Below are 13,381 nucleotides of genomic sequence, written 5' to 3'. Positions count from 1 at the left end.
TGATAATCAGCACTCCTTTAGAAAGCAGGCCTACTGAAAAGCTTTTAAGTTGGTGCTAAGAAAAAAAAAGGCATCAAAACCGGCAGGGCTTTTGAAAAACCAGTTTGCAACACAATTTTGCTATAGCTTAGTGCAAGGATAAATTAATTCAAAGAAATGTAAGTAGGGTTATTTTTGTATTTGTATTTTTAGGCAGAAATTTATTAATTTGAACATGTTTTGTTGGCTGAGCAGATCAACAATATTATTACCTTTTGGTATGGTCTTGTTTTGCCAAATCATAACTCAGCATCCTAATTCTCTTTTTCAGTTCTTGCTTTTTATTTCATAACACCTTACTGTGCCCCCAGTCTGCCCCCTCTGCTTTGAAAGAAAGAGATTTATCATGGCTTACAATACTTTATCTGTAACATTTTATCACACACAGCATTTTTGCCTCATATTGATTTTAGAAGATTCTTCTTAAAGTGGAAACTTAGTTGTAAAAGGAGAAAGCTAACTGATGCTTAGACTAATGACAGTGAAGAAAATCAGCCTCTGCATTGAAGAGCAAATACTACTATAACTAAGCCATTGTGGTTAGCATGCCTGTCCCAGATGGCTTGCTTCAAGAAGATTACATTCAGAATCAGAAGCAGAAAAGGACACTTTTTTTATGCCATTTGGAAACCTTTTGTGATTTATATTTCTTAGAAGTGCTGTGTGGGGTTTTTATTTCACTTTTGTTTTGTTGGTTATGTAGTGAACTTGTTTGGCTCCTGCAGAGCTTCTGCAGGGACTTTCTTTTGACTGGATTAAACCCCTATTCTTTTCACTTTTTTCTTTTTTTCTTAATTTAATGATGAAAAGTGAGGATTACATTACATAAATGAATGGGTGTCTCAAGTTCACCTCATCAGCATTAGAAAATGGAGATAAGTGTAAGTTACAAAGAACTATGACTCTTTTGTTTAACTTTTAATGCTAAGATATCCAAATGCTAGATGATTCAGAAATGCAAATCAGTTTTAAAGAACAAAATTCAAAAACAGAATTTAAAAATTCCAGGCATACTCAGTCATATTTTGCTGGAAAACTCATAACCTGCTCCTATAATTATACCTGCCTTTCTATTTGTGTTCAATCTTTCAGAATCCACCTTTTAGGTGGTTAACAGGATTCCTTTTTGTGATGGAGTCTGGCAATGCCTACACAAGAACACTTTAATGATAGTCGGGCTTAAATTGCCAGAAAGCGAAATGAGAAAAAAGAATTCTGGCAGTGTTACAGAACTGGAAAGTTACAAGAACTGCTGAGGATTTGGGCAGAAGCAGAGGACTGCTCTCACTCTTTCCTTTCTGCTCTCTGCATCTACCTGTGCCTGACCTCTGTGCTGTCTGTGGACAGACCCACTAGCAGCCAGCACAAACACATTCCTTGCAAAGGAAAAGCTTGTGTACACTCGTGCTGTTATAAAGTGGAAACTTGCTGCCTCTTTCAGAATAAAACACTTCACAATTGTGCAAGTCCTCAAAACAAGTACAAAGTTCTTCCAAGTACTTTGAGCAAGTTTCCTTAGTTTAAAGTTAATTTCTCAGAAACAGGGAAAGAAATATTCTGCAAACACAGTTTCAACTTTGCAAATGCATTTGTTATTAGTAACTGGCCTGTGTCTGGCAAACTCTGTAACTATCACACTTTCCAACACTGCTTTTACTAATTAGTTCTAATCTTAGATGACCAGGCACTCCCATCCTTCCTACAGGAGCTCAACTTCTGTAACCTAGTAAAGCTCCTTTGACTTCAACAAAGTTAAATTAATGGAAATGAGCTGAAGATCAATCTCTTTTCCATGTTTCATTTCTCCAATACAGGAAACTCTACTTGGTGGGAGTTACATGTTTTGCTCTGGGCATTTGAGTTTTGTAGAGAGATTCAGTGAAGAGGAGACAGGATTCAGAGACTAATAAAACTTAATGTGTTTTTTACTCTGTTTTTAATTTTCCATAAAAATCTTGTTATTTTCAGTAAGCCTCTGTTAATTAAACACACTAGCATATCTGTGGATTGCTAGAAACTTCAAATTACTCTACCACACAGACACACAGAAACAAAGAAGCAATCCTTCTTTGCAGAGGCCATTTCGGATGACCAGACTGGCAAAACATTTACTGCTCTCAAATGACTTGGCTTGAATGTAAAATTTCTCATGTATTTCAGTATTTACAGGATGGTGCCATACGTGCATTTCATAAAAATCATGAAAATCATCAAGGAAAAAAAAAGCCAGAACCCCCCCCCCCCAAAAACCCACCAAAACAAACAAACAAACAAACAAACAAACAAACAAACAAAACCCCTCCAAAACCCAGAAGAAAGTGAATTAATAGAACTGGAAGATCAAAATGAAGAAAAGAATTCCTGCCATATCTGAAGATCAGGAGGTCTACAGCTAAGTTTTTAGAACCAAAACAGTTAAGAATGCAAGTATTTTGTCTGTTTTCATACAGAAACTTCCAATTCAATTAGTATCAACTGATAGTGATTCCTCAATTTTTAAAGGTTCTAAAAATGTCTTTGTAGGGCTTTTCATTTCAGTTTTTATCTCTAAATGCAATCTAAAAATCTCTAAAAAGCAAAAACTACGATTATTAGTGACTTTTTAATAACTTTTCAGGTAGTTTTATTTACACACAATTTTGAATTAATTGTTTTCAGAGAAGTAACAGAAACCAAATAGCTGATCAGAGGATTTCTGAATTCCTCTTATGCACTTCTTGTGCTTTGAGTTAATCCATTTTCAAATGTTGAGTTGTTTTTTCTTCCCATCACAGACGAATCTGCTTGCCTGCCTGATATGTAGAGCTAGATGCACTTCAGACTATTGGTATGCAGGAATCTCACCTTTACCAGCCCAAATTTGCCTTCATCCTCACCAGTTGCATTGTTGCTCTTCCAGCCCTGCACATCTGCCTAGAGCCTCTGCTGCTCTGCAGCACTGTCCTGTGACTGCTCCCTTGGGCTACAGTGAATGGACAGTGCCTGTGGTGCAGAATAAGCACAGACACCTCCAGGATTTTCCTTAGGTCCTGGTAAAGAGAGACACAAAGTGAAATACATGTTCATGTACTTCTAAGGTCATCAGCTGTTCCTTTGCTATGTTGCCTTCAGACACTGGAAGGTTCAACTTCAATATTCTTCATTTAATAAGAATATTCTTCATTTAACCAGTGTATGTACGTATGAGAAGTGATGTAGAGCCATATGTGGGGTAGGCACACATGCACAGGCACATACTCATGTGTACACAGGTCAAAGAACAGTCTCTTAAATAACAATAATAATTAACCACTCAATTTTTATCCTAGCTCTCCTTTACAGTTTTGTCTCTCAGATCTCTAAATATTACCATAAGAGATATCTATCCATATGTATCTCATGCAAAAGCTGACCAGGTCCATCTCTCTGGCAGTTTGAATCCAGGTTTTAGTCTTTCAGTGAAGATTTATTCAAAACTATTAAAAAGAATTGCCATAGAACTATAAACTAAACCTATCAAGGAAACATGATCTAAAAATAAGCCATATCACAAGATGATATTAAGTGTAACATGAAATAATTTAATCAAAAATATTTTAAATACTGTCATGATTATATGACTTATTCATATGTCAATCTGAAAAATCAACAAAAATAATTTTGTCTGATTTTGAATTCACTTTTTTTTTTGTGAAAACACTATGAAATATTTTCTACATATGTGATATATTAAAATTTTTCTGCTGCTGTTGCATTTCCTCAATTATTTCCATTTTTCCAGCTAGGGGTTTATTTCTAATTTCGTAGTACTATATCTTTAGATTTGGACCATCAATTCAAACCTGTCTTTGTTTTGCTTTTAGCACTTATAAGAGACTAAACCTCCTTGTCAAGGCAGGTTGTGTTTCTCCATATAGCATATACAGCTCATATCTGTGATGGGAGTGGAGAATTCCTGTTTGAAAAGTTATTGTTATGACAACTTTATTTATTTTATTTAGCTTATTTATTCATGAGTGGTCTGGCATAGACAGACAGACACTTTACTGCCTTTCAAACTCCACTGCAATTTAGTCATAAACAGGGACCTCTCAGTATTTTACCTAACTTTCCAAAGAGGTGTGAAGAAAATGGAACTGTGACATGATGATGGCAGTCAAAAATTGCCCAGAAAACATGCATACTAAAAGCTTCCTTAACCCTTACAGTTTGAACATAGGTAAGCCATTTGAGAGGAGAAAGTCCTCTCCTAGGAGGAAGCCTATGGGGTACTGGCAAGAAATTCTGTCCTCTCACCTGCTCAAGAGGTACAGGGACAGGAAGGAGAAGGCAGAGGAACTGCCAAGAGATGATTCAGCCATCATGGGAGAGATGTATTCTGCTCTTGGCTCCCAGTCCCACCTCTGCTCCAGCTTTTTGACCAGGCAGTGTCTAAATCAGAATGCATACCCAATTATGTTTTGGCTTTGTAGACAGTGGAGTTGTAGACAACAAATATTTTCTCTCTGACCACCTCAACCTTTAATCCCAAAAGCTGTGTGTTTCTGGCCTGCAGCACTGAGAGGTGACAAGGTCCCTCTATTCAGGAGTTTCACAGTTTGTAAGTTGTCCAGAGATAAGTGACGTTTGAATTTGAGCACTCGTGGATCAAAAAAAATGTTACTCCCAAATCTCTAGCAAATTACCTGAATTCTTTGGCATGGTTAAACACTGTGATGCTTTATCACAAATAATTTTGCATATTCTTCTTAGTGTCTTAAAGTTATCAGCTCCATAAGGTTTTGTCCATAGTAAAGCATCTGGAAAATGTGGGTGGTCTGGGTCCCTAAATCCTGTGCCTGCCTGGCTTTTGCACAATGCCTTCAGAAGAGAAATAACTGCAGGTATCTCTAAAGGTGCTTAGCCTCAAGAGGGAGCTTGGAGGGGCAGGCACTGATCTCCTAATTCTCATGACCAGTGACAGGACTCAAGGAAATGACATGAGGCTCAGTCAGGGGAGGTTTAGGCTGGATATCAGGATAAGGTTTTCACCCTGTGGGTACCTGAGCACTGGAAACAGGTTTTCCAGGAAAGTGGTTATAGCTCCGTGCCTGGCAGAACCCAAGAAGTGTTGGGACAATGCTCTCAGACACATGGTGTGACATGGTGGACTCTTGGGTATCCAGTGCAAGGCCAGGAGTTGGACTCACTAATCCTGATGGGTGCTTTCCAAGTCAGCATATTCTATGATTCTATGAAGAAGGGAAAGGGATAATAGCTGGGCATGTAATTTTTTTTTCTCCATAAATGACAGCATGTGATATATGTCTTTGGAAGAAGTATTGAAAAAATGCTTGTCCCTCCCAACATGAGATTCTTACTTGTTCTTACAACAGCTTTGTGTTGGTTTGGGATCAGAAGCTTGATTAACCTTCTGCTCAGCCTAAGCAACTTGAAGTGAAGTAGATAGTTTGGATAAAACCCATATAACTGTATATTGAATGCACTGTATCATAAAATAGTGAAATTTATTAGAAATTAAATATTTTTAGCAAAATTCATTCTTGTTCCAATACCTTACTTAAAGGAATGCATGAAAATTTGATAAATGGATACATGAAAATCTTTGGACAGTTTAATTGAACAAGTGTTTTGTTGCTAGTGAGGCTGCTTGTAAGCTGTAAGTCAAATCATGATTTCCTGAATGATGCACAGGTTTATTCTAATTTTTTTACAAAGCTTTTGTTTTGAGTTGGGGTCTGCATGTAGCTGTAGATTTAAACTTGTTTTTTAAATTGTTTCAAGATTTTTGAACATGATTTTTGTCATTCCCTATTCATTATGGTTATGAAAGTGTGATTTTTCTGGCCTGTCATCAATGAGGAGTGGCATTCAGCACGGATAATTTTTTTCCCTACCAGCATAAAAGCAACCTCATTAGTAAGTCAGGTAAAAGGAGTAGTATATTCAAAATGATCTTTAAAAATTTAGGCTTAAGTCCTCAGTAATGTATATTTCCTAGTTCATTAATGCAGAAATACTGCACATAGATTTTAATCTCTGAGTTAATAATAAAAGCAATTTTCACTAAAAATATAAAAACTGTAATGGTAGAATCATGATATTGCATTTAGCTCTCCCACAAAAAGTCACTTTATTACTTTCTTTTGACACTTATTTTCATTCTGGGATTAATTTTACTATATAAGGGCTTCTTAACTATTCTATTAAAATTTCCATTCAGAAGCAATAATATCTAAGAGTGAATAATAGTCATGTAAATCATTATTTCATATTAATGTAAAAGATTTTGTAAGTTCTTATGAATTCTGCTGACATGCACAATTGTGAAAAGGTTATCTCTACATTCTGCAGTGATATGCGCTGGAACAAAGGAACTATTTTAAAAGCATCGGTGGAGTACATCAAGTGGCTACAAAAAGAACAACAGAGAGCCAGAGAATTAGAACACAGGCAGAAGAAATTAGAGCATGCTAACAGAAGACTTCTGCTCCGAATTCAGGTTTGTATAAGCGTTGCCATGAACTACAAGCTTTCTCAGTACTTATCCCCCATTAAATTTTGTTAATCTATATAATTTTTCCTCAAATTATGTTTATTAAAAATAAATTGTCTTTGCCTTTTTATTTCTGTGTCTATTGGGGAGGGGGTATTCTTTAGATTTCTAGGAAATATCTTTGATAATTATACTTTACATAAAGTAACTAGTGGAAAAGTAATAAAGTATTTGTACAAACAGTTTCATTATGCATGTGTTAGAAACAAAGACAAAAAAAAGGAAATAAGTCTATTCCTGCAGCCAAAAATCAATACTGGTCACAAAGTTCCTTTCAGTATTTTAATTTTCCCTTTCAAACTATTTAATGCATTCTGCTCCCTGGTAAGACTGTGTTATGTTAAATCTGCTTTTGACACTAAGAGGTAGGATATAGCCCTTCATGGGTTAAAAAGCAAGATTCTAATACAGACACACACCTATGGAAATGGGATGGGTAGATAGACATAAACCAAATCATCTTACAAATGTAATTTACTTATATATCTTTATAATATAAGCATTATCAAGTAAAGAATCTTATTTTTCTCTGGACAACACATTTATAATGAACTATCAAGTTGCAATATTTTTCTGCTACCTTAATTGGATTCAGTATGGAATGGTTTTAGAGAGGCTGTCCCACCTCTTCTGCTTCCATGGAATAGTTGCTTAATGACAAAAAGGAACATAAAACCATTTGGCTAATTATCTTAGGTAAATAATTTAATATTTTAAAATTTAATCTCACAACTGGGCTACAGGTATAATAAATTTTCATGCATGATTTGTATACTTTCTGGAATTGTTCTGAAGAGACTGTTTTGTCTTTTAAAATTGTTTTTTGTTTGAAATGTTAGGAACTGGAGATCCAGGCACGTGCGCACGGCCTCCCAGTCATGTCTTCGCTCAGTGCTGTTGATTTAGCTGCACAAGTCATCAAGCAACAGTCTTATCCAGAGGAGAACTCTGTAGACTACTCTCAACAAATGCCTCTGGTACATGGACAAAATTCTGATGTCTGCGATGGATCTACAGCCTTTTCTGATCCACTTTCCCACTTCACGGATTTGTCCTTCAGCGCAGCTTTAAAAGAAGAACAACAACTGGAGGAAATTTTATTGGATGACACAGTGTCACCATTTGGAACAGACCCACTCTTGTCCTCCACATCTCCAGCTGCATCAAAAGAAAGCAGCAGGAGAAGCAGCTTTAGCACAGATGATGGAGATGATTTATAAAAGCAGAAAGGGTCTCATACTTCTCTAAACACTTTTTTAAAGACTTAGTAAGCGTGGTGTTTGCTCTTATTTTAAATACCTATAAGGAGAGACACTGTAAAAATCAATTACTACATGATAAGGATTTCAATCAGCCCTTACTTCACAAGAAAATAAGATGGACATGAACCCATATCACTCCACCCCAAATTCACCCTCTGTTCAGAGCCAACATTTGCATAAATCTCTCTTCACTGGGAATATTTTTTCTATCACTTCATGACTTTTATCAGTACTATGAAAATGGTTACCAAAAAAGGAATACTCATGTTGCAAAACTGTATTCAAACTCTTTTCAGTCTGCTTACACATTTCTCTGCTACAAATATGAAATTTAGTAATTTGCTAATTTCTTTATTTTTTTATAACTCAAAATTCAACAAAATGTGAAGCAACAAGCTGGGAACTGTAGAGATGTTACAGAAAGTGAAAGAACATCAGATAGTAATGCTTTCACACAAGATGAAGTCTAAACTGTGTGGGCTTCTCTTTAAAAGGAGAAAATCCATTAAGCTCTGTATGGAATGCCTTTAGTTTTTTTTTTATTTCATTTGTAGAAAAAGAACACTCCTTTAAGTATCTATTTTAATGACACAGAAGAAAAATGGAAACTAACATAATGACAGTGATTCAAATGAACTCAGACAGAAAAACACAGAGCATTGCAGCAGAAAGACTGTGTGGATATAGAAGACAGCACAGACACTCCACGTTACATTTAGCACAATTTAAAACAAGCACTACCTGTGACAGTGCTATGTCAGCTATTTATTCCAAGAATATTCACACTGTGTCCTTTTTTATATGGAAGAAATTGGAATTCAGATACAATACTGGGCTGCTGGATGACACTTTCAGTGTCCTTTGACAGCACAGTGAGGTTTTTGCAAAGGGACTCTATCTGTACATGTGTTTTTGATCCATTTGAAAGCAGAGGGAAATGACAAGATTCCCATTGCATGCTCTCTAAACAACAAGAATTTAATTTCATATTTGCCTTTGGACTCCCTGCAGAAAAGCTTGAAAGGAAGACTTGTCAAACTGAAGGCAATATTCAGAAACACTGATATGATGCACTACCTCTCATAACCAGCTTGCTAGGAGGGGGCATTCAGAAAACTCACTTCTACACATAGTGAAATTCTGGACAGTGATGTACACTCCTAAAGAACATTAAGAACAGTCCTTCCAATTGTGATATTAAAACATAGGAAAAGAAACTGGAGCAGGTTCTTCATAGCTCTTCCTCAATCAAAGCCAAAAGATCACATTAGGGAGTAGTTATGGTTTAACCCCAGGTGGCAACCAAGCCTCATGCAGCCACTCAGCCACTGCCTGGCCAGAGTGACTGGGGAGAGAATTGGAAGGGTAAAATCTGGAAGGCTCTTGGGTTAAGATAAAGACAGTTTAATAAGGAAAGCAAAAGCTGTGCACACAAGTGAAATGAAACAAGCAATTAAGTCACTGCTTCCTATGGGCAGGCAGGTGTTCCACCATCTCCAGGAGAGCAGAGCCCCATCACATGCAATGGTGACTTGGGAAGTCAAATGCCATCACTCCAAAACCTCCCCCCTTCCTCCTTTTTTTCCCACTTTATATATTAAACATGATTTGATATAGTGTGGAATATCCCTTGGGGTCACCTGCTCTGGCTGTGTCTCTTCCCAACCTCCCATGCACCCCTGACTTCCTTGCCAGTGTGTCAGTATGAAAAGCAGAAAAGGCCTTGGCTCTGTGTAAGTCCTGCTCAGCCCCAGCAAAAACATCTCTGTCCAGCACAAATCCAAAATACAGCCTCATACTAACCACTGAGAAGGAAATTAACTCTGCCCCAGCTGAAACCACCACAGGAGTTCTGTAATGATCCAAAATATGTTTCAAAAGTGTGCATTAATTTTGCTGTCACTGAGCCTGCCTCACTTCAGAAGTGTCACAGGTTTGGAAATAGTAAGAAGAGATTAAGTGGATTACTTTTTGCATGAACATTTTAAGTTTTTAAAAACAAACTATCCAAAACCAGAGAAATTGTTTATTACAATTGCCTCTTTTGTTATTGGTACCTGGGCCTTCCTAATAGTCACTGTGAGGTTTGTGTTCCTGCCAGACCATAGCACATGCCTGACCAACCCTGGCAGTGTCACAATAGTGACATAATTGGAAAATTATGAAAAAATTTGAAAAAAACATAGTTGGAAAATTAGTAGCTGGATAATAAAACACACTCAGATGGCTATGAAAGATGATGGTGTGTCCAATTTCACAAGAATATTTATAATTTTAGGAATCTCAAGGTTTTCTATGAGTTTGTGCAAACTACTTGGATGTAAGGTGACATGTAAGCACAGACCTGACCATTTGAAGAGGCTTTGATACACTCACACTGCATGGATAAATAAAGAGACAACAGACATGTTCTGGTAATTTTCTTTTGTTTTGGTTTGGTGTTTTTGTTTGTGTTTTTATTTGTTTATTGTGCTTGGTTTAACATTTTAATTTTGTTGGGTTTTCCTGGTTTTGAGGTTTTTTCACCTTTTTTTTGTTTTTATAGCATATCAGAAAAACAAACAAGTATTGACCAAAGATAACTGGATATAGGACTGACCACCATTTTAATTGGGTTAATTAAAACAGGAATCACTTTGTCATAGTTTTGTCAAAGACAATTGCTAATATTGACATCTGAATACAAAACATGATGAATTAAAAGCAACCTTTACGCCCATATTATGTCTAGCCTAGTATGAGTATTGTCCATTTCAGGAGATGAAAGGAAGGGTTATTTGGTTAAATCAAATGCCATTTGTCCTTGTACTGCAGTTTCTACTACATTAGTTTTAAATACACCAGTGTGGCTTGCTCATAATGGAAAAAAAGAAATTAAATATGAATGTATTACATGATTTTCCCATTGAACTTTTACATGTGAATTAAACCATACTTCTGAACTATATTGACTTTAAATAACATCCTGAATTTCATCGCTTTTAAAAGCACTGTTCTAAAATAACATTACAGTGCATCCATTAAATGTTTTAAAGTTGATTTTCATTCTTCTGACAACTGCTTCAGTCTAAGGCACCTGAATTTTTCTCTCTCTCCTTGCATGAGAAACTTAAGATAGTCAATGCTCTTTTTGCAAGGCACTGTACTGCATCTATCATTAAACATATTGAGGCTGTCTTCCTTCACACAAAACCCCCAGCTCCCTTGCCCAAAACAATAAATACATCAATCCTCCTAGGTGTTTACTATGGCAATGGTTTTTCACCAACATTGCATTTTTTTTCTAGTAGGAAGTCATCATAATTAGTATTTCAACTGCTAATTATAACCTGAATGACACTCACCCTTGAAATTAAATGGTGGCACAGACTGCAAAACCAGACTAGGACATTCTGGGAATTCATAGATGCTACTGAAGGTATTTAGGAGATGCATGTGCTGGGAGTCACATCCCAGACTTTCTGAAGTAGACACTCCCTCTCCTGCCACAGGCTTGGGATCAATGCTGTGAAACTGAGAGGGCTTCTAGGGCAGAGCCGAGCCCAGTCCTACCAGCTTCTGCAGAGGAAGGGGATTTCATAACTACAGGGACAAATCCTGACGTTTTCTGTCAGGTAGAATTACCTTGCTGTCCATGCTAGTTTTATTGGGATGAGTTGTTGTGCAAGAAAAATACAATTTTTAGTTATTTCCAGCAGAGATCTGTTTAGTGAAATCTCATGAAAGAAATGCATAATATGCCTGTGGCTCTGGGCCTAGAAAAGAATTTGAAATCTTACAGATCTTCACCTCAAGCAGGGCAGGGGGTAGAAGAACTGGCTATTTTTGTCAAGATGTATTAAATGAGGAGTTATTACTTGTTCTCAGTAACAGCTGTTCAAAGCTGGTGGACATATTCCTACAGAGTCCACAAAACAGCAGACTGATAATTAAACACAAAGAAAGGGAGTTGAAATATTAACATCGTGTTTAATTTATGACATGGATATAGATGCTATACTAAGAAAAGAAAATTAAATTATTTCATTGTGCATAGCATTGATAGTGTGAAAAGGTACAGTAAGTGCAAACAGTTTTAACAAACAGAAACACAGTTGCTTTATATAATAAAATAACTAAATATAATTCAGTTGCTTAATCTTAATAAGAACATTGATATTATAATGCTTTCTGAATTTAATAGAACTGTATATATAAATGGAGGATGTAAAATTATTGTAATTTAAAATTATGTTAAGTCTCTTAGATAAGTAAAGGCATTTACATTGCTATTATGAGACTGTAGAATATTTTTATAATAATTGCTATTTTTCATTGTTAACCGTATAGTATCTTGTTTTCTAAGTCATTGTATGCAGACAGAATGTACTTTATTATGCACTATGTATGCAATCTTTTTACAATTACATTTTATATTTGCTGGCATTTTATGTTTATTGTATGAATATAATTAAAGGACTGAAATGAAAATATCTTTTTATACATCCCTCATGAAAGTTCATGGTCCAGACCCTCAAAAATGCCACCAAAAAGCAATCTAGTAACATCCAGTAAGAACATCTGAGATACCTTACAGACAAAATAGTTCACAACAGCTAAACATTTAGTCCATTATGATACATCATGATCCAGTAGCATCCCATTAATAAAAATAATTGATACATTCTTTAATATGGTCTCCTGCCATCTGCTTATTCCTGCTGCTAAGGCTTTGATTTATGGAAAGTGTTTTCAGAACGTTGCAAAATTGCTAGCAGGCATGATGATATCAGTTAAATCACTAAGAAGCTCTACAAAAACCTTTTAATGTACTAGATGTTCCCCAGACAATCTAGGATAAACAGAATATTGTATTTTAAGATGTAAAACATTTTTTAAAGCTGATAATTAGGTAGCATTTGGCACTAAAAGATACTCACTTAAGGAAGTTAGTTAAGGATTCAGATTTCATTTTGAATTCCTAATGTCAAAATGCTGCCTTCTTTAGTAGATATTTTGGGCTTTCTGTGCATGAAATGATGTAAAAGTTGTTGAGTAGTAACACAAATTTCAACTAGTTTTGTAATAGATTATCATTTCACGTAAAACAGTGCTCATTTTTTGCGTACATCAGATAAACACTTTATTTGTACTAAAGATTTCTTCAGTCTCTTTATTTTGTCAAACAATTAAGACACTCCTATCAGTATTAAAATTGAATATTATTATAAATATTATTTAAAGTTCAGTGATTATCTATGGAAAGAAGCTTTGCTTTTTTCCATATTTATTATGTACTTAGGATTTGACCATAAAAGGTACTCAGCTCCTTTGTGAAGGGACTGAAAGCCCCCACTTTGCTTTGTAGAAAGCCAATGCTTATCCTGTTTAGGACTCAGACACTTAATGATTAAATAAACAACATCAGAAAAAAAAAATCAGAAGTTATTGCAGAGATTATAAAAGCCCTATGCGATACACTGCTTGATTAAAAGTAGTGACGTTTGCCACTGACAGAAAAACAGATTTAATGTCAGCATCATTTGTGGTGACAGCCAATGGGAGA

The 13,381-nt window shown here is 35.8% G+C and overlaps 1 protein-coding gene across 4 annotated transcripts in view; it reads left to right on the top strand.

The window, feature by feature from the left end:
* TFEC (transcription factor EC) overlaps positions 1 to 12,308 on the top strand; it is a 125,953-nt gene extending 113,645 nt beyond the window's left edge. For all 4 annotated transcript variants that reach the window (XM_059847139.1, XM_059847138.1, XM_059847135.1 and 1 more), the window contains exons 7-8: positions 6,373 to 6,520; positions 7,414 to 12,308. In XM_059847139.1, coding sequence (XP_059703122.1) covers positions 6,373 to 6,520; positions 7,414 to 7,794 — 529 coding nt within the window. In that variant the 3' untranslated portion in view covers positions 7,795 to 12,308. The remainder of the gene's footprint in view (positions 1 to 6,372; positions 6,521 to 7,413) is intronic.
* Positions 12,309 to 13,381: the final 1,073 nt, after the last annotated feature.

This window comes from Haemorhous mexicanus, chromosome 5 (genome assembly GCF_027477595.1).
Source record: "Haemorhous mexicanus isolate bHaeMex1 chromosome 5, bHaeMex1.pri, whole genome shotgun sequence".
Taxonomy (NCBI): domain Eukaryota; kingdom Metazoa; phylum Chordata; class Aves; order Passeriformes; family Fringillidae; genus Haemorhous; species Haemorhous mexicanus.
Note: the sequence above shows the minus strand (reverse complement) of the source record. Positions and strands in the feature narration are given on the sequence as shown.